Source organism: Palaemon carinicauda, chromosome 1 (assembly GCF_036898095.1).
Source record: "Palaemon carinicauda isolate YSFRI2023 chromosome 1, ASM3689809v2, whole genome shotgun sequence".
NCBI classification, from domain to species: domain Eukaryota; kingdom Metazoa; phylum Arthropoda; class Malacostraca; order Decapoda; family Palaemonidae; genus Palaemon; species Palaemon carinicauda.
This window is the reverse complement of record NC_090725.1, coordinates 117,794,584-117,815,629: the sequence shown is the minus strand read 5'-3', so window position 1 is coordinate 117,815,629 and position 21,046 is coordinate 117,794,584. Positions and strand designations below refer to the sequence as shown.

The window sequence follows — 21,046 nt, the reverse complement described above, 5'->3', positions numbered from 1 at the left end:
GTGCGGTCATTTTGACCGCTTGGTTGTTCTAGGGGGTTAACCATCAGTGGCCGTTCTAGTGTTAAAACAGACAAAAAACCTGACATCTAGAGTAGGGAAGCACGCATCGTTGTTGTTCTATGTTGACATTTAGACTGAAGAAGCTATCTGAGATGTGTATCATGCTATTGTTGTTAGAAGCTAGTCTCATTGCTTTACTAGTGATATAATGTATCACAAAGCAAGAAAACAAGAATATTTCTTAATAACAGGTAATGTAAAAATTCCATGCGTCCAGAGATGAAAGCAATATGAACATCAGGGAACATTCACAGAAATAAAATGTCACAAAAAGATAGAGTGAAAACTAAAAACAAAATCATCAAACAATCACCTACCCAACACCAAATCCATCCCTTACAACTGGTGCAAATCCTCCAAAGTTAATGTCAGTTGATGGCAATGTGGAAGTACTGATAATGATATGATTGATTTTTGAATACGCAGGATCAGTGTAGAGGTCAGGCATCTTCATTCCCTTGGCTTCTGCGAGCTTCCTCATTGCAAATAGATGACGATCAAATCCTTGTCCTAGAATTTATGTGTAAGATTGAATCACATCTACCGTAAATCAAAATTCAGATATGAAAAATTGAGCAATGAAAATCGATAACATAAAAAGATTTTTCCATAATCATATTCAATAAACTAAACTAAATAGATAACACTAGCTGGCTAGATATAAGAAGGTTTAATAACATAAATCTAATTTTTTCATACAAACTTATCAATCACAATTACTGTACCTTTAACTAGAAATGTGGAATTCCCAAGTGATATCATCTTTAATATTGAAGACATAAGATGAAAAATGGCCAGGACATTAAAAACAAAATGATTGTAAGTGCGTGGGTCTATTCAACCCAACAGTAGGAAGGATAGCAAGTCTCATTCTTTTGATTGAAGTAGAGTCAGAATGAGGAGATGAGGTGGTAGGCATTTCATTAAGATTGATAGGTTAGTATGAAAAGAATGGGTTTTGGAGAGGTGCTATATACAGTCATAACTCTCTTCACGAAAGACTCTGCTTACGAGATTTTCAAGCTGCGAAACGAGATGTGAATATTTTTATGATTCCCTTTACGAAAAATGTTTCATTTTCAGAAAAGAGATTTGCCAGCCAGGTTGAGAATAAAATAGTCACCCATCACAAAGAGTTGAAGAAAAAGGGTTCAAACAACAGAAAATGTAGCTGTAGTCCATAATAGGGCTAAGTATAATTGTACAGTACATATGGAACTGTATATTTAGTATATGTACAGTATTGTAGTGTATGTATTGCATTATTTTCCATTTATTATTACATTGTTGTAATAATTACTTAATTTACAGGTATTAACAGTTAGTTTAGGCATACTGAGTGGTTCAAATGTATTTGGCTGTAGAGTTTTTCATTGTGGTTAAACTGTAGCTTTATTATGAGATTTAATGTGATGTTTTGTAGGGTTTGGAACGAATTAGGAAATTTGCATGTGAAATGTGACTAACAACACGAAAAAATCACTTTAAGAAAGCCACTCCAGAACGAATTAATTTCGTGTTGTGAGGCATTACTGTAGTCCCGAGACTAAAGGTTAGAATAGGGAATCTAATACAACATGATATAGCAAGGAAACATTGTATTCACTACCCTAGGGCCTATATACAGCTGTGTAAGGCACAGAATCAGTATTTATAAGAGAAACCCATGGGTTCAAGGTTCTACTGAACCCATCATAGCACCCTCACTGATGAGAAGTTACCCACTGAGAACTGGGCATTTGCTTTACACCTGGCAACCATCTTTTCAATACAGAAGTGCAGTATATCTCAGTTAGGTCCCACTTCCCTTTCTAGGGAGGCAGGAGGGTCTTGGGATCACACAATGCCTCCCCAAAAATAAGATTTTACTTTGTAAAAACATCACAAATTTCAAAACTAATCTGAATTTTACCTAGCTATACAAACCTAAGTCCTTTAGTAAGGTAAGAATCTGGCGAAGTTGGTAACGGCCAATGAGGAATTGTCAAGGTTCTGGCAACTGGTAACCACTATCAACTGATTGTCCAGGTCTGACCGCGCGCTAAGCCTCCCTTCTGGTTCTTCCTCAGACTTGTGGGGTGGATACGACAGGAAGTGAAACCTAAAACGCTCAGATTTGTATACAGTAGTATAGCTAAGAAAAATACAAATTGCTTTTGAAATTTGTGATTTGGTCCTACATGAATACAAACCTTTTCCCTTTGGTATGGGAATTATCCTTAGAAGGGAGGAAGTTCCGCTCGCCAACTGTCTGGCTAGCAACCCAGGATCAAGATGCTTAGTCTGGTAAGAAGAGCAGAGCAAAGGATCCTTACATCCCGTGACCCATGGTTGAGTGACCTACAGCATCATGGCCAAGGAGTTTTTCATACAAGAACCTGTCTTCTGTGGGAACTATGTTCCTGTTAAGTCTTAATACAAGCTGTGGGTTTGCCTTTACTGACATACTTCCCATTGAGGGGGAAGGTAGGGAAAGAGGGAAGAAGGCCAGTCATTCTCACTTTTAACCCCTTCACTACACAGGTAGTGGAACCGCTATCAGTAGCTATACACGAGATTTGTCACCATCAGATATAAATGCACACTTAATTTATAATAACCTACATTTCCCTCTTTATTTATTTTACTACTGATTACGCAATACATTTTTAAAAAGTTTACTTAATTTTCTATTGTATTTCACTCTAAATAACAAAATATTCTTTCCATTTATTATGAAGTGATAACTGCATACAATAACTTTTTAGAAATTTGTTTTATATTATTTCACTCTAAATAATGGTAAAGCACTGTGATTTTGAGTAGAAAATCTTCATATTCATTGAAGTTACTAAGTTATTCACGAATAATTCCGTGATAAATAGCCATCAAAAGATATAAAACTACTTGTTAGTAATAACGGACTTTACGTTATACAGTAAAGTCTATAATGTAGAAGTATAAGGTACTGTATATGAAAAAAAGACAAACATTTTCTAATGACAAAAGAAACATATTTCTGCCCCCCAAAAAAGAGAGAGAGAGAGAGAGAGAGAGAGAGAGAGAGAGAGAGAGAGAGAGAGAGAGAGAGAGAGAGAGAGAGAGAGAGAATCTAGTTCATTAGACAAAATATTCATTTGTTCATTTGTTTTTCTATACTGGATGTGACTGACACTATGAACTGGATAATTCTTGTTTTGGAAATAGGGAATGTGCATGTAGGAATATGACAAGTACTGCATAGAATATCAATAAATGGAAATAACGATTGATTGATTGATTGATTTTAGTTTGGCATCCTATGAATAAAACTAATATGAAATATATCACATATCTAAGACATGAAAACGTTATTATTTTGAGGAAATGATAGTTGAGAAAATAAGAACCAAAGTAAGAAAAAAATAAATCACATTTTGTCATCATGTTTACAGCTATCAGAGCTTTCAACAACTTGCATGACTGGTGTTTTGGTGGCGTTGTGGGTGGGAGTCAGGGGGGAGAACCGAGGATGGTTGAAGAATGACACACTATATCCCACTTTACAGAAGACTATCAATGTGATTTGAACACGTAAGCCAACATTGAAATACACTAAAATAGCCCTTAAATAATCATGGATAAAGGTTGGAATCGCAAGTGTTTCGGTTGGTGGTGGGATGATATGTGAGGATTCCTATGTCTCTAAGCTGGGAGGCATCAGGAGGGGATTTGTGTAATGCCTCTGGAAGGGAATGTTGCTATTGGCTGGAGAAAGTGGTGTGATTCTACATAGGGACATAAAAAAAGGCTGAAATAGCTCTTACACAATAAGGAATAAAGGCAAGAATCCCAAAGACTTTGCTGGTTGGCCGAAGAAAGAAAGAGGATGAGCTAATATCAGGGAGGGGAAGAGCTTCTTTGGTGAAATTTCCTAAGCATGATATATGACCATGTGCTGTACTTTTTTGTAAGATATACAAGTCATTTTAACTTCCACATGGTTTATATTTGTAAATAACATATCTGGGACATCATCGTAGCCAAGGGGTTAAACCCTAAAATTATTATGTAATTGCTATCTATGTCCTGAAAGAAGCGAGACTTGTTACACCCCTTCCCAAGCAACTATGGAGAATGTATCCAGAGACTTATGGGCATAATCTTGAAGATAGTATGCTGTGAAGGGTTTGTCTTTTCCAGGTGATTGCCTTTAACACCTGGGCAACTTAATAGTTATTTCTGAAGGCTAAAGTTGTATTAATCCCTCTGATTGCATGAGCTCTAGGAGGAGATGAGAACAATGGCTCTTGCCCTTGTTCTCTGTAGGCTCTACTAATGACTTTGTTAAGTCAGATGTGGTGGAGATTTTCATCTTTGTTCTCCCTGTGCTAATGAAGAGACTGTAAGTGTGGCCTACATGATCTTGTTTATTTTATGTAGAGCCTTACCGCCCTTACAGAACACAAAAGCAAGTCATCAAGATTATCAAGCATCTCTTTCAGCATTGATACTAAAAGAGATTCAAACCTAGAGTCATTCATCGATGGGCTTTGTGTTTTTGCCACAAATTCGGGAATGAATGAGAACGGGTTCTGTCTCCACTACCAGGAATTTCACACTATGTACAATAGGCCATTCAGCTCTCCAACTTTTCTTGTTGAAACTAAGGCTAACAGAAACACTGATTGTTTTAAGAATGAGATCCCTCTCTGAAGCTTTCGTCAAGGGTTTGTAAAGTGCATTTGAGAGTGAGCGAAGGACTCTGGTCGTATTCTAAGCTGGGGAGCTGATTTCCCAGGGGGAACAGACTGTTCAAAACTCTGAGTCAAAGCTGATAATTTCCATAAGGAAGAGGGGTTTACTCCTCTTAGTTTTACTTAAAAAACTTACAACTAGTGGACAGAGGCTTCAAGTGGAGAACCATTCCTCCTACGACACCAATCAATGAGGATTGTCCACTTTGCTTGGTAGACTACTGATGACGATTTTCAAAGGTATGCAGATAGCTGCTTCACAGTTATTTGCAAAAAGCCTTTCACTCTGGTTTTGCTGATCCCTTTCCTTATGAGACAAATGGGTGGTAAAGTATACATGTCGAGGCCGTCCCATAGGTGCTGAAATGCGTCCTCCAGTGCTGCTGCTTGGTCAAGTACTGGAGACAAATGCACTGTTAATTTATTGTTGAGGCGAGTAGCAAACATGTATCTTCTTAGGGAACCCCACAAAGTTAAGGGTTCCCGCGCCACTAAAGGATTCAAAGACCATTCTGTTCCCGCAACTTGATTGTAGCGACTCAGTTTACCGGCGGTTATGTTTCGTTTCCCCAAGATGAAACATGCCGATAGGGTTACTTTGTTATCCTCCAACCATGAGTGCATGCTCACTGCCAACTGGCATAGGGACTGAGCACTAGACCCCTTTACTTGTTGACATAAGTCACTATTGTAGTGTAATTGCTCATTAACACTACCGAGTGATCTTTTTCTATCACATGAAAATAGATCAGAACTAGGTACTCTGCTTTCAGAATAAAGATGTTTATATGGGACCTTTTGCCAACATCCTCTGTCTACAGCACTGACTGGAGCGAATCAGAATGAGCATTCCCCACCCTTCTCTGGACGTGTCTGAGAAAACGATAAATTCTAGAGGATGACAAGTAGTGGGGATCCCTCTACCAGGTTCATCTCTTACAGCTACCATGATAGATTCTCTCGGACTTCCTGTGTCACCTTGACTAGTACGTCTGAAGGGTCGGACCTCTGCTTCCATCAGGGCTTCATAAACAATTCTCTCTAACACCTCGTAGAAGTCTTTTGGTTTTCTATGTTTCTTAACATCACAAGGTAAACTTTTGTTGTACGTTTTTCTAGGTTATATTCATAATATTTCTTAGTTTGCTCTTTTGTATATTAATAATTTCTATGTTATGATTCCGTTCAAAGATGCGCAGTGTCAGAGACAATAACTAAATATGAATAAGGCATAAAATTTGTCCAGAATATATTGTGCTAGCAACATCTTACTCATGTGTGGGCATTTGGTACATGTAAACTATATATTTCTGGATTTGAGGTAAGGAGCTCATCAATGCTTAGTAAATAACACTGAAATATGATAATTATGTCCTTATGATTGCCAGTGGTGAGGCATAATCTCTGCTAAAAGCCCAATCTAACTCATGATAAACTTGATCAGATGACTTCTATAAACAAATTTTGACGGCCGATTTCTCAAAAGCATGAAATATTCAGAGAAAAATTGGAAGTAATATTATATTTACTGGCTAATATTAACTATTCATGTATGAAAAGTTAGGAAATTTTATGCTCTAAAACTTAAAAGAAGAGTTTTGGAAAATTATATATATATATATATATATATATATATATATATATATATAATATATATATATATATACACACACATATATATATGTATATATATACATATATATATATATATATATATATATACATATATATATATATATATATATATATATATATATATATATATATATATATATATACATATAACGGATTTTGAGCAAAGCGAAAAATCTATTTTTGGGTGAGATGGCCATGTCGTCCTGATGGAAGTTCCTATAGGGTAGCTTCCTAGGGTATATTACAACTACGGCGATATTCCCAGAGAATTTACCTTAAGGTACCCAGAATTCTAACTCCTGGAGCGAATATCCCTAATGAAAGGGATATCGCGAAATATCAGAGGACGTATTCTTGACACGCCACATCGCAATCTGCACCCCGAACAGAGATAACACTTCGAAGGGGTCAATTGGCAAGAAAACGAAAACGAGAAAGAAAAAGGAGAGCCGTTCTCAAGGCTCTCTCTTCTACCGTTTCGTAAGCGTGCATTGCGCCGATTCTAGCGCCATCTGTATTCCTTGCAGCGATACACGAGGTGCTACAGATACTGTATGTAGGGAGGGGTCCTACAGCCCTTTCATAGAAAGGGAAGGGCGGGTCCATCAGGACGACATGGCCATCTCACCCAAAAATAGATTTTTCGCTTCGCTCAAAATCCGTTTTTTGGGCTCAAGCCATGTCGTCCTGATGGAAGTATACCAGAGCATTACTGTATCTGTGGATTCTCAGAACGTGCCGTACTCCCCGGAGGTATTTCCCCGGTCGACTAGACCTAGAGACCTAAGATGTTACCGTTATAAATCTTTTCAACTAACCATAAACCATGTTAGAGCTTCCTGCCCCCTACAGGGAAGAGTCCTACTAGACTCTGGGAAAGTCTCGAAGAGTACATATACCTATGTATGAATACCAGGCAAGCCAATATAGTGGTCTCACCCTATATTAAGTAAAGCATAGTTTGTAAAGAACCACTGCGTCAATATGAAATATCGACCAGTTCTCCGCTCAATACTTGTATTGGACAAAGGTTTATATCCGCATAGGAGGAAGCTGTAAATCCGCCACCATCCCCTTATGGGGTGGAGTCTTCCCGCTAAGGGAAAGCATAAACCAATGCACCATTAGCTTGCATAAAGGAACAATCTATTAGAATTATCCCAGATAAATATACATAGAATGAATGCTCAATTATATCAATAAATTGACACAGGTGAAGGAGACGCAAGGTTCTCAAGAACAAGTTTATTGACAGACAATAAACAGACAGGTTAACAACAATTATATATATATTTATATATATATATATATATATATATATATATATATATATATATATATATATATATATATATAAGAAGAGGATAACCAAAACTTTAAGCATAAGTATGATAGTAAACAGAAACTTGTTTATCTGAAAGAAAAACATTAGTGCCACTTTTAACATACCGAGGTATCAAAGTCAGAAAGTCTGTATTACTAATCAGTTACATTAGCGTTAGAAACGCTCGGCACACATGTCTGCACTTATGCTAGGTTCACCTTTGGAAGTGGAATAGTCAACGTGGGCAACTCAGTGCCCTCACTTAGTTTGTAGCACAGTATGTAACTACACACTCACCCTGGAATTAATCGTCCCAATTAAAACCACTGTTCCTCGCAGAGTTAAACAGCAGGGTTAACGACGCAACCCACTGCTACCACAGATCTCTTTAGTTGCTCCACTTTCTTCGCATAGTGGCGAAAGAACACTCTGGAAGACTTCCAGCCAGTGTATGAACGAAGATGTTCAAAATCCATACAATTAAAGAAATTTAAGGATGAGGCAACTTTCCTCGGATCGTGACCTACGGGTGTACTGTCAGGATCCGCTCTGCGAATAAAATATGTGATTTTCGCCCTGAGTTGATTCAGTGATAAATTTGAGCCTGATGTTTCTCCCCTGAATAGTTGACCACCCTTGAAGTCTGAAGTTCTATGAAGATAGACCTTTAGGCATTCTACTGGACATAGAGATGCATCTTCTTTCAGAGGGCAGATTCTCCAGGGACACCACCTGTTGGTGGGTAACTCATTCTTGGCGAGAAACGTAGGATCCGGAAACAGGTTCAGTTCTCCCCCATCCAGGAACTGAACATGACCTTCCTCTCTCGAGAGGGCTACAATCTCACTAACCCTGGCCCCGGACGCGAGTGCAAATAGGAAAATAACTTTTTGGGTCAAATCCTTTAACGCACACTCCTCATTGTTCAACAGAGAAGCGAAATGAAGAACTTTATCTAAAGACCATGAAATGGGCTTTGGAGGTGCTGAAGGTCTGAGCCTAGCGCAGGCTTTCGGAACTTTATTAAAGATCTCGTTAGCGAGGTCGACCTGGAAGGCATAAAGAATGGGTCTTGTCAAAGCAGACTTACACGTCGAAATCGTGTTAGCTGCCAACCCTTGACCATGGAGGTGGATGAAGAAAGATAAGCAGAAGTCCGTCGAGATCTCCTGCGGATTCTTTGCCTTGACAAAGGCCACCCATTTTCTCCAAGATGACTCATATTGCCTTCTAGTAGATTTGCACTTATATTCCTCTAGGAAGTCTATGCTGGCTTTCGAAATCCCGAAACGCTTTCTCACCGCTAGGGAGAGAAAATCATGAGCTGCAGGGTCCGGGTTTTCTGTAATGAAGCGCAGACAGTTGACTTCTGGACTCGCTGGGTCAGAACTGGATCTGGTAGCGGTAGAAACTTCAACCGTAGTTCCAATGCCAGGGGGAACCACACGCTGTTCGGCCGCTTGTGGGCCACTATTGCCGCTACCCCCTTGAAGGATCTCAGTTTGTTGAGGACCCTCAACAGAAGGTTGTGAGGAGGGAACAGATAAATCCTGGACCATCTGTTCCAGTCGAGGGACATCGCGTCCACTGCTTCCGCTAAGGGGTCCTCGTACGGGGACACGTACAGGGGCAACTTCTTGTTGTCTTTCGTCGCAAAGAGGTCTATCTGCAGTTCTGGGACTTGACTCAAGATGAAGGAGAATGATCCTGCGTCTAGGGACCATTCCGACTCTATCGGTGTGAACCTGGATAGAGCGTCCGCTGTCACATTGCGGACTCCTTGAAGGTGAACTGCCGATAGGTACCACTTCTTCTTTTCCGCCAATCGGAAGACGGCCAACATCACCTGGTTGAGAGGTGGTGACCTTGATCCTTGTCGATTCAAGCATCTCACAACTACCTCGCTGTCCAGCACCCAACTTTATGTGGATCGAGTGACGCGGGGAGACTTTCTTTAAGGTAAGGAGCACTGCCATAGCTTCTAGAAAGTTTATGTGAAAGGTCTTGAATAGCTTGGACCAAGTCCCCTGGACTTTTTTCCGATGAGAGTGACCTCCCCATCCCTCCTTCGAGGCGTCTGAGTGAATTGTCACCGACGGGGGAGGTGGCTGAAGAAGAACCGACTTCTTTAGATGTCTGGCTTGGGACCAAGGCCTGAGAAGAGTACGTAGACGAAGCGGAACTGGTCTTCTCAGATCTCTTCGCGCGTTTGATGCATAACTTCTCCAAACTCCGGTTGCATCCTTTAGCTGTGCTCTTAGCACCGGGGCTGTCACCGAAGCAAACTGGAGAGAACCCAGTACTCTCTCCTGTTCGCGTCTTGATATCCTTTCGGAATCTAGAAGTCTCTTCACAGAACCCGCTATCTCCTTCCTTTTCTTCGCCGGGATGGAGAAACGGTGTGACATTAGGTCCCAGTGGATTCCCAGCCACTGGAACTTTTGAGATGGAGAAAGTCAAGACTTTTTTCTGTTGATCTTGAAGCCTAGATACTCTAGGAACTGGATCACTTGAATGGAAGCTTGCAAGCATTCTGTCTTGGATGCTGCCCACACCAGCCAGTCGTCCAGGTAGGCTACTACCTGAATTCCCTTTAGGCGTAATTGTTTGAGAGCTACGCTCGCAAGCTTCGTGAAGATCCTTGGAGCTATATTTAGCCCAAATGGCATGGCTCTGAAGGAGTATAGTCTTCGTTGTAGCTTGAACCCTAGGTAGGGGGAGAGTCGACGGTTGATTGGAACGTGCCAATAGGCGTCTGACAAGTCTATGGAGACGGTATATGCCCTCTTGGGCAGTAAGGTCCTTATGTGTTGCAGTGTTAGCATCTTGAACTTGCAGTTCACTATGAACTTGTTGAGTGGCGACAAGTCCAGAATGACTCTGAGTTTTTCCGAGTCCTTCTTGGGAACACAAAACAGCCTCCCTTGGAATTTGATGGACTTTACCCTTCGGATAACTTTTTTCTCCAACAAATCTTGGATGTACTCCTCCAGAACGGGGGTGGAGTGTTGGAAAAACCAAGGGCACGGGGGTGGAGTGCTGTACCAGCTCCAGCCCAGTCCATTCTTGAGTAGGCTGTGGGCCCAGGGATCGAAGGTCCACCGATCCCGAAAATTCTGAAGTCTCCCTCCTACCGGTATCATCTCACTTGGACTGTTGTCCTGAGGTCTTGCCTCCCTGACCGCGACCACCCCTGAATCCCCTTCCCCTTGAGGGGCGCCTAGACGAGCCTCTGGCTGCTCCTCTAGGCTTTGCTCGAAAGGAAGTTGACTGCCCTTCGAACGTTGGGTTGAATGCCGGGGACTGCGTCGACACGGCCTGGGGTACCCACTGGAAAGTGGTCGGGGTTTGTGCCACCATCTGGGGCACTGAAGGCATCGACAATTGCTGTTGCTGTTGCTGTTCAAATGGCTTGGCTGGCCGAGACGGTAGCCTAGTCCTCTTAGTCTTCCTCTTTGGTTGGGGACCCTCATCCGGGGAAGACTTTCTCTTGATAGACAGGCCCCACTTCTGGAGAAGATTTCTATTCTCCGTGGCGGCCTTATCAACAACTTCTTTGACCAATTCACTAGGGAAAAGGTCTTTGCCCCAAATGTTGGAGGAGATTAGTTTCCTTGGCTCGTGCCTCACCGTAGCCGAGGTGAACACGAACTCCCTACAAGCTCTCCTCGCCCTGACGAAGCTGTAAAGATCCTTCGTCACTGTGGCCAGATGAGTCTTGGCCACTACCATGAACATTTCATGGACCTTGGGGTCACTTGCCATCGTCTCAAGAGTGGTCTGAAGAGACATTGAGGCAGCCAGTCTTTCTTTTGTCTCGAGCTCTCTCCGCAAAAGAAAGTCAGACAGCTTAAGGAGGTTCTCACCGAACTGACGTCCGGCAATATCAGCCTCCAACTTCCCGACTGAGAAGGTAAGATGGACGTCCTTCCAGTCCTTGTGGTCCATAGGTAGGGCCAGCGACAAGGGTTTACACTCCTCCAGGGAGGGGCAAGGCTTGCCAGCCTCGACTGCTTTTAATACAGCCGCAAACCCTTTCTAAAAAAAGGGGAAGGCTCTAGCAGGAGAGGACACAAAGGAAGGGAGCTTCTTACTCAATGCAGCTACCTTTGAGTTCGTGAAGCCCCTCTCTTTCATCGAAGATGAAAGCAAAGCTTGAGCCTTAGCATGGTCCATCACTATGACCTCCTTCGGCTCTGTCTCCTCCTTTGAAGCTGGTTCCTTCCTCAACCGGACATAACAGTCCGGATATGACCCTTTGCTGGGCCAGAATTCCACCTTCTCAAGGGGAACTGAACCCAGCTTATCCGACATGACGATCTTTCCAGTCGTCATCGGCATGTGCTCAGCATATCTCCACGGGTTAGCATCTGAGCACAAGGGAAGGTCTTTCACATTGAGCCTTTTCTGGGGCCCACGTGATGCTGCAAGCTTCTGCATCTGCAGTTCCATTGCAGCCGCCTTCTCAATATTCTCCTTCTGCATTTGTTGGATCATTCCAACAATGGAGGAGAGGGCCTGTCCCAGCTCTACTGGGAGAACGGACGATGTTGAGGGAATAGGTTCAGGGATCTGAACCGGAGCAGCCGACACCTCGTCGGCCTCTTCCTCTACAATGTCTGGGGCTTGATCTTCATCCTGGCCTCCTGCCAGGAGGTCTTCCTCCAGACGCTCGGACACGTCTGACATCCTGTCGTCCAACTGGGTGTCTTGCAAGGCGACCGCGACTTCAGCATCCACCTGGATCTGAACTAGGGGGATCTCCTCTTGAGGCTGGGGAATCACTGCATCAGCTGATGCCCTAGGGAAAAGGTAAGCCCTCATCTTCTCACTTGGAAGATAAGGTCCAGAGGTGTTCTTCTGGAAGCCCCTTACCCAGGTACGAAGCTTCTCCCTTGCTATATCCCTTGATTCCGCTGTCCTAGGGAAATCAAAAGCCTCAGTAATCAGGTTAGAGCACACGGTACATACCTGGGGGTCCCAATACCGGAGATCACCCTTGGAGACAGCGCATGCTGCGTGCCTCCTACATAACTCATGTCCGCAGAAGTTCTTACTGCGGACGTTGCAGAAAGCACTTCCGCACTTCGGACGCTCCTCCTGTAAAGAGAAGAAATTTCCATGAGTATCAAGTGAACTACGTATCACTGGATATGCAAAGTTAGCATAACAAATCAGAAAGGAAAGACACACACTTGTGTTTCCCGCACAACCAAATGTTGCAGCCTTCCAGATAATAAAATCGTATGGTTAATCTGTCCTGGAGTAACCAATGACAAATTTCCAGAGGAAACAGGTGGAGCTCACACCTAAGAAATGATTTTAAAATACCGGATAATAGACAAGAAAGAACTCACTTTCTTATCTGTAAGGCAACACCAAAGGGCTGTGCAAGACAACACAAAAGTGTTAGAACACACAGTGTTGTACCAATACCATACTATAGTTTTCTCCCTACAGTATATGCTATACTGAAGAATACTGGTACAGTATAGAAGGTAATGCGCCGGCCGGCACACACCATAACTAGCTTTAAAGTATACTACTTAACAGCTATAAGGCGGAAGAACGCTGGTTCAAATGCATGTGCCGGCCGGCAACAGCCAATGTCGACTACACAAGGTAGCACCCGGCTGCCGGCCACTGCTCGTAGCGGCCGGCAGACAAGGGCGTGACAATGGCCGGCCGGCAAAGGTAAACAACCGATGCCGGCCAGCAGCAAAAGAACTAGAGAACTCCGACTGCCCGGCTGCCAGCCACATAGGCCGGCAGCCGGGTCGGGTACAGCACTAGAAGAAAACAGAATGGATGCCAGGATAAGAGAGTGTACTACCTCAAAGCCCGGCAATCCGAAAGAGTGCAAGTAAGGAAGGGGAGAATCTAATTCAGGCTTCCTGACCAATGCCGTCTGGCTCTACAGACAGACATGGATGAGGGACCAAGGGAGGTCCGGGCAGCACTCAAAGCAGAAGACCTTTGCCGGCCGGCACACTCTGCCGGCCGGCAAGGGACTGAGTCAATTCCACATCCTAACCTATACTAGGTCCAGACGTAGAATGACGTACAGTACTGTAACGGCTAGGCCATTACAGAGAAGAGGGGGAAGGGACAAAGAGGGTCCTACCAACCTTGCTTTAGGAAAGAATCACCCGCAGCCAAGAAAACTCATCTTAGCCTAAGGGAGATCCAAGGAGGGAGGCCAGCAATACTTGCCAACCCCCACTGAACCAAAGCAAGGAAGGTGTTGCTACTCCCGGGGAGAGGATCTCATCCTCCCACCGAGAACAGCAACAAGGACTAGTCTGTTAGATCACAAAAGAAGGAATCATCTCGTACAGAAACCTTCGGGAGTGACCTAAGGAGGTTAAGCCTCCTATGTCTGCGTCAGACTAGCGAGGGAGCTCAACCCCAAGCCAGACAAACACAGACACAGACTAAAAACTCTGATGTTCTGTCCCTCTCTGAAGCCAGACTTACTGGAACAGGAAGGTACAGTAACACCCCAATATAGTTGTATCGAAAATTAATTCAGATAAACCACTAGGGTTAAGCCCAAGGCTTAAACAGAGGGAAAGGGATTGCATACCTTCTCCGAAGAAAAGTTAGCAACCGGGGAGTATGAGAAAGTATACTAAGGCTCCCTAGGCAACTTAGCCTAGGCACCAAGAGAATCGATTACCTAAATCACCGAAACTCACTCGTATACTATCTTGGAAATAATCAATATAATCTTAAATGTATAAAACTGCCTAAAGCTTCAAAAAATTTTAAAACACTCGGAAATCCAAAATTCATGCAGGAAAGTACTAGGGCCTAACGACTAGGCTACATGGTCTAGCGTAGGCCAGAATTGGCGAATACTTTGCCAAAACAAACAATACTAAAAGCACAAATAAGGAAATCCTATGTAACGCTAAATAGCTAAAAAAATTAAAGCAAAACAGCCGGGAACGTCGCTCTGGCTAAGTAAAACTCATACCTAGCGAGCGACAGCGTCCAGGACGCCTCCGGTAGGCAACGGCTCTTGTAACAAAGATTATTACTATTAATCACTTTAAAAATTACCAAGAGCCTACATTTATACATAAAAGAAATGGTACTCAACTTATCAGAGGCAGACGAAGTTGGAGAAGCCATAAAAAGATGATTAAATCCAAGATTTTGCGAGAAACACAGGAAAAAACACCGAGTTGTTAAGCTACGCAAAAAGGAATACAGATGGCGCCAGAATCGGCGCAATGCACGCTTACGAAACGGGAGAAGAGAGAGCCTTGGGAACGGCTCTCCTTTTTCTTTCTCGTTTTCGTTTTCTTGCCAATTGACCCCTTCGAAGTGTTATCTCTGTTCGGGGTGCAGATTGCCATGTGGCGTGTCAAGAATACGTCCTCTGATATTTCGCGATATCCCTTTCATTAGGGATATTCGCTCCAGGAGTTAGAATTCTGGGTACCTTAAGGTAAATTCTCTGGGAATATCGCCGTAGTTGCAATATACCCTAGGAAGCTACCCTATAGGAACTTCCATCAGGACGACATGGCTTGAGCCCAAAAATATATATATATATATATATATATATATATATATATATATATATATATATACATGCATATACATATACATATATATACATATACAAATATATATATATATATATATATATATATATATATATATATATATATATATATATATATATACATGCATATACATATACATATATATACATATACAAATATATATATATATATATATATATATATATATATATATATACAGGGTGTATATATATATACACAGTAATGCCTCACAACACAAAATTAATTTGTTCTGGAGTGTCTTTCATAAGGTGACTTTTTCTTGTTGTGAGTCACATTTCACATGCAAATTGCCTAATTCGTTCCAAACCATACAAAACACCACATTAAATCTCATAATAAAGCCTCAGTATAACCAGAATGAAAGACCTTACAGCCAAATACATTTGAACCATTCAATATACCTAAAACTAAATGTTAATACCAGCATATTAAGTAGTTATTACAACATAATGTAATAATAAATGGAAAATAATACAATACATACAGTACAATAGTGTACTAAATATACAGTGCCATATGTACTGAACTATTATAGTTACCCCTATTATAGACTACAGCTACATTTTCTGTTGTTTAAACCCATTTTCTTCAACTCTTTGTGATGGGTGATTATTTTATTCTCGGCCTGGCTGGCAAATCTCTTTACTTAAAGTGAAACATTTTTTGTAAAGTGAGTCATAAAAATATTCGCATTTTGTTTCACAGCTTGAAAATTTTGTAAGCAGAGGCTTTCGTAAAGAGAGGCATGACTGTGTGTGTGTGTGTGTGTATATACATATATATATATATATATATATATATATATATATATATATATATATATATATATATATATATATACTGTATGTATGTATGTATTTATGTATGTATATATAAGGGATTTTGACGAAGGAAAAATCTATTTTTGGGTGAGATAGCCATGTCGTCCTGATGGAAGTTCCTTCTGGCAACTTTCTACAGTATAATATTTCTGCGATTGATATTACAAGAGAATTACCGTCAGGTATCACAGGATTCCAACCCCCGGAAACAACTATCCGAAGATATTGTTTATAATCAGGGATGTATCCTAAGATAACCATAGATATCTGCACCCCAAACAGACCTTAACCAGTCTAATCCACTAAGGGGTAGGATAAGTAAGGAGCCGTTACACATCCTATCACCTTCCGGTGCTCCTATACGATCCCGCTTCACCATTCCACGTCGCAGCTGAACTGCTGTGAAGTAGAAGCCTCCAATGAGCAAAGGGGTGGGAGAAATAGGAGGTGACGGGTGGGCCATCAGGACGACATGGCTATCTCTCCCGAAAATAGATTTTTCCTACGTCAAAATCCCTTTTTTGGGCTCGAGGCATGTCGTCCTGATGGAAGTGTACCAGATAATTATTTATACTTGGTGTGAGGCTCTACATGGAAAAACCTCCCAATAATGAGTGCTCACCACTTATGTGACGAAGCATAATTATAAATTTCTATCTTAAAGTGAATCCCAAAATAATCTTGATTTGGTAAATATGATAGTGTTCTAAGGGGAAAGATCTGTGACCTGCAATCAACCATCCCTATGGTGAAGAACACTCCCTTTAACAGTGTGAAGTATAAATATTGCCAATATCAAGAGCGTAGTGAGTAATCATTAAGGAACAAATACTCATCTTCAAATAGATTCTTAATGTGCAGTGTTGGTAAAAATTTACCATAGAATACTAAGTTTCTTGCTACAACAAAGACCTATATCTAGTAATAAAATTCATCAAACAGTGTACAACTTTTTATCTAATCAAAACATTTGAGCAAAATTTAATACAATTTAATTGATAAGGATTATGATCTACCCATGTACCCCAATATATATCCCCGATAAATTCTTTTTTACCTAAGTAATCATGAGGGGAAACAATTTGATATATCCTAGAACCCCTTAAGAAGGAGATCTTATGATAAAAATTAAGCCGTATATGGCTAAATACAAAATACATTGTCATACCCAACCAAAGAAACTGAACTATTTCAAACTCAGTTCTAAAATAGGAATGGTATGCTCATATAGGTACACAAATAAAATTCAGAGAAACTTAATTGAATTCTGAAAAATTAAATTTTGAAATTGTCTAATGTAGATCATGAAGCAAAAACCGACAGTTTACTTACTAAGGAAAATAAGCTGGAAGAATGCCCAAGGACGCACTTGAGGGCTATGTCATTGCAGCAGGTTTTCTAACACTACTGTACTTGCTGCCACCACAAAATGACAACTTTCGTCCAGTTGCTTCATATAATGCTTGAAGAACACCCTGGTGGACTTCCAACCAGTATAAGTTTGTAAACCTTCGTAAGACATATACTGAAAAAAGTTCAGAGATGATGCCACTTTCCTAGGGTCATGACCCAACGGTATGCTAGCCGGGTCTGCTCTTCTAATAAAATAAGCTAATTTTGCTTTCACTTGTTTCAAAGACAATTCTGATCCAACCGTCTCGCCTCTAAATAACTGACCCTTTTCAAAATTCTTTGGTCTGTCAAGATATGTCTTTAAACACTGCACAGGACACAGGGTGAGATCACTTTCATGAGGAACTACTTTCCATGGTTCCCACCGTTTAGATGGAAGCTCATTCTTAGCGAAAAAGGTAGGATCAGGGTATAAGTTAACTTCACCATTGTCTGTAAATTCTATGTGACCCTCATCCGTAGAGAGAGCCACAATTTCACTAATCTGAGCACCAGAAGCCATAGCGATTAGGAAAATTACTTTTTGAAATAAATCTCTTAAAGACGCTGCTTGATTGTCAATCTCCGAAGCCAATTATAAAACTTTATCCAATGACCAGGAGATCTGCCTCGGTGGGGCTGCTGATCTCAACCTGGCGCAAGCTTTCGGAATCTTATTGAAAAGGTCCGACTTAAAATCTATGTCAAAAGCATATAAAATGGGTCTAGCTTGTACAACGAAATTGTGGAGGATGCTAAGCCTTTCGCGTGTAAGTCTATCAGAAAGCCTAAACAAAAATCCATAGAAATAGAAGGTGGATTTGTATCTTTCACATATCGAACCCATTTCTTCCACGGAGTTTCATGCTGATTCTTAGTAGTGGAAGTTTTATAATTTGTCTCTTTGAATTTTGAATTTTTTTTCTAGGGCTAATGCGAAAAAATCATGAGATGAAGGGCTTTCATTTTCCAAGATGAAGCGAAGACAGTCTGTACTTCTTGAGACAGACTTGCATTGGGAAGAGGCAACAGCCAGTGGTTCATCTCCGTCACCAATGGATACCAGTTGCTCTTCGGCCATAGAGGAGCAACCAGGGCTGCTGTCCCCCTGAATGATCGAAGCTTGTCCAAGACCTTCAAGAGAAGATTGAAGGGTGGGAACACATAAATCTTCTCCCATTGATTCCAATCCATGTTTAATGTATCCATGCCCAACGCCGCTAGATCCACATTTGGTGCCCCATAATTGGGAAGTTTCTTGTTGAGACTCGTTGCAAACAGGTCTACTTGAAGACCCGGAACTAACACCTGCATGAAAGAGAATGATTTTTCGTCTAGAGAGTCTGCCATCACGTTCCGAACTCCGTGAAGGTGAGAGGCAGACAGATGCCACCTCTTCCTCTGAGCCAATGAAAAGAATTTTGATCATTACATGATTTATTTGAGGAGATCTTGACCCTTACCTGTTGATGCAATTAACTAATACTTTGTTGTCTAATACTAGCCGGATGTGAATGTTGTTCTTCAAATGTATCCTTTTTAGGGGTAAGAAGACTGCCATGGCCTCCAGAATATTGATGTGGAATTGCTTGAATCTCTGAGACCAACGACCTTGCACTTTCTTGAGTGGAGTATGAGCCCCCAACCGTCCAGTGAGGCGTCCATATATAGAATCACTGCAGGAGAAGGAAAGTGCAACGGAACCGTCTTGGAAAGACTTCTGGCATCAGACCACTGACGAAGTTGCCGTCGAAGCAACTCCAGGATTGTCTTCTGATGATCGCGGAGAGCTGTGGAGGCTCTCTTCTTCCAAATGCTGCTTGCATCCTTGAGTCTGATCTTAAGGAGAGGGTTCGTTATGGAAACGTACTGTAATGAGCCCAGAACACTTTCCTGACAACGCCTGGTGGTCCTTCTCGACTTGATGAAAGACTGAACTGACTGGGCTATTTAGATTCCAACAAATCCCTAACCACTGGAACACCTGAGCTGGATTCAGTCTTGACTTTTTGAAGTTTATTTGGAATCCTAGATATTGGAGGAATTTTACCACGTGATACGTTGCTTCCGAGCATTCCCTTGCTGAGGGAGCCCACACGAGCCAGTTGTCTAGGTATGTTGCTATTTGAAGGTCTCTTTCCCTTAATTGTTGAATGACTTCGTCTATAACCTTCGTGAAAACCCTCGGAGCTATGATGAGCCCAAATGGCATAACTCTGAATACATAAGCTTTTCCTTCCAGTCTGAAACCAAGGTAGGGGGAGAAGCGTCGACCTATCGGAAGATGCCAATAATCGTCGGTAAGATCTATAGAGACAGTGTAAGCCCCAGGGGTAGTAAGGTCCATATCTGCGAAATAGTCAGATTTAGATGGGACAAGTCGAGAATAGTTCAAGGAATAATCAAATCTTTCATTGGCACGCAGAATAGACGACCTTGAATCTTCATAGATTTCGTGCAACGAATAACTCTCTTCTTTAAAAAGTCCTGCACGTAGTGTTTCAGATGTGGTGTTGATTTCACAAAAAATCTCCTGAACCTTGGGGGTTGTCTCTTCCATTTCCAGCCTAGACTACTGGAAATCACGCTCTGAGCCCAAGGACTGAACACCCACCTGTCCGTGAAAATTTTCAGCCTTCCCCCTACTGGAGTATCCTCATTGTTTTGGTTGAAGATGTATGCCCCTAGTTCCTCTGTTACTTCGGAGACCCCGACTCCTCGGTCTACGTCCTCTGTCAGATCGACCTCTACCCCCTCTTTCAGTCTTGGGGGAACGAAAGGACGAGGTCCCTTGTTCAAATCCAGGATTGAATGCTGGAGACTGTGAAGTTACCGGATGAGGAACAGTAAAAGTATTCTGCAACGCACTAACTGAAGAAGATGCGAAGGGCCTCCTAAGGTATGTTAGTTTACGGACCCTCTTAGGTTGAGGACCGACCCCAGGAACAAATTTTCTCTTCAGAGATATTCCCAATCTCTGGAAAAGACTCTTATTTTCTGCTGCCGCTTTATCCAAGATCTCCTTTACTAATTTCTGTGGAAAAAGATCTTTACCCCAAATACAAGCATCAATAAGACGCTTCGGTTCATGACGAATGGTCGCGGGTGCTAAAACATGCTTCTTGCAGACTCTTCGAGCCTGAAAGAAGTCAAAGAGATCCTTCATAAAAGTAGCCAAGTGTATCTTGGCCAATAAAGAAAAGACAGGAGCATCAATGAAATTACTGATTATCATTTCTTCAAAGAATTGAAGACACATCAAAGCTGATAGTCTCTCCCTAGCCTCCAATTCCGCCTTAAGTAAGTGTTCAGGAATCCTCGGCAGTCTTTTGTTAAACTGCCAGCTGGCTATATCCTTATCTAACTTCCCTTCAGCAAATGTAAACTGGATATCCAACAAATATTCAGCGTCATGGGGAAGAACAAGTGACAGGGGTAAACATTCTTCTAAGACCGGTAGCCACCTTCCCGGATGGTCTTTTCCACTGCTAAAAAGGATTT

The 21,046-nt window shown here is 41.7% G+C and overlaps 1 protein-coding gene across 6 annotated transcripts in view; it reads right to left on the bottom strand.

The window, feature by feature from the left end:
• Positions 1-21,046, bottom strand: part of CPT2 (Carnitine palmitoyltransferase 2) — a 421,879-nt gene that overhangs the window by 43,450 nt on the left and 357,383 nt on the right. For all 6 annotated transcript variants that reach the window (XM_068384285.1, XM_068384278.1, XM_068384301.1 and 3 more), the window contains exon 13: positions 378-570. In XM_068384285.1, coding sequence (XP_068240386.1) covers positions 378-570 — 193 coding nt within the window. The remainder of the gene's footprint in view (positions 1-377; positions 571-21,046) is intronic.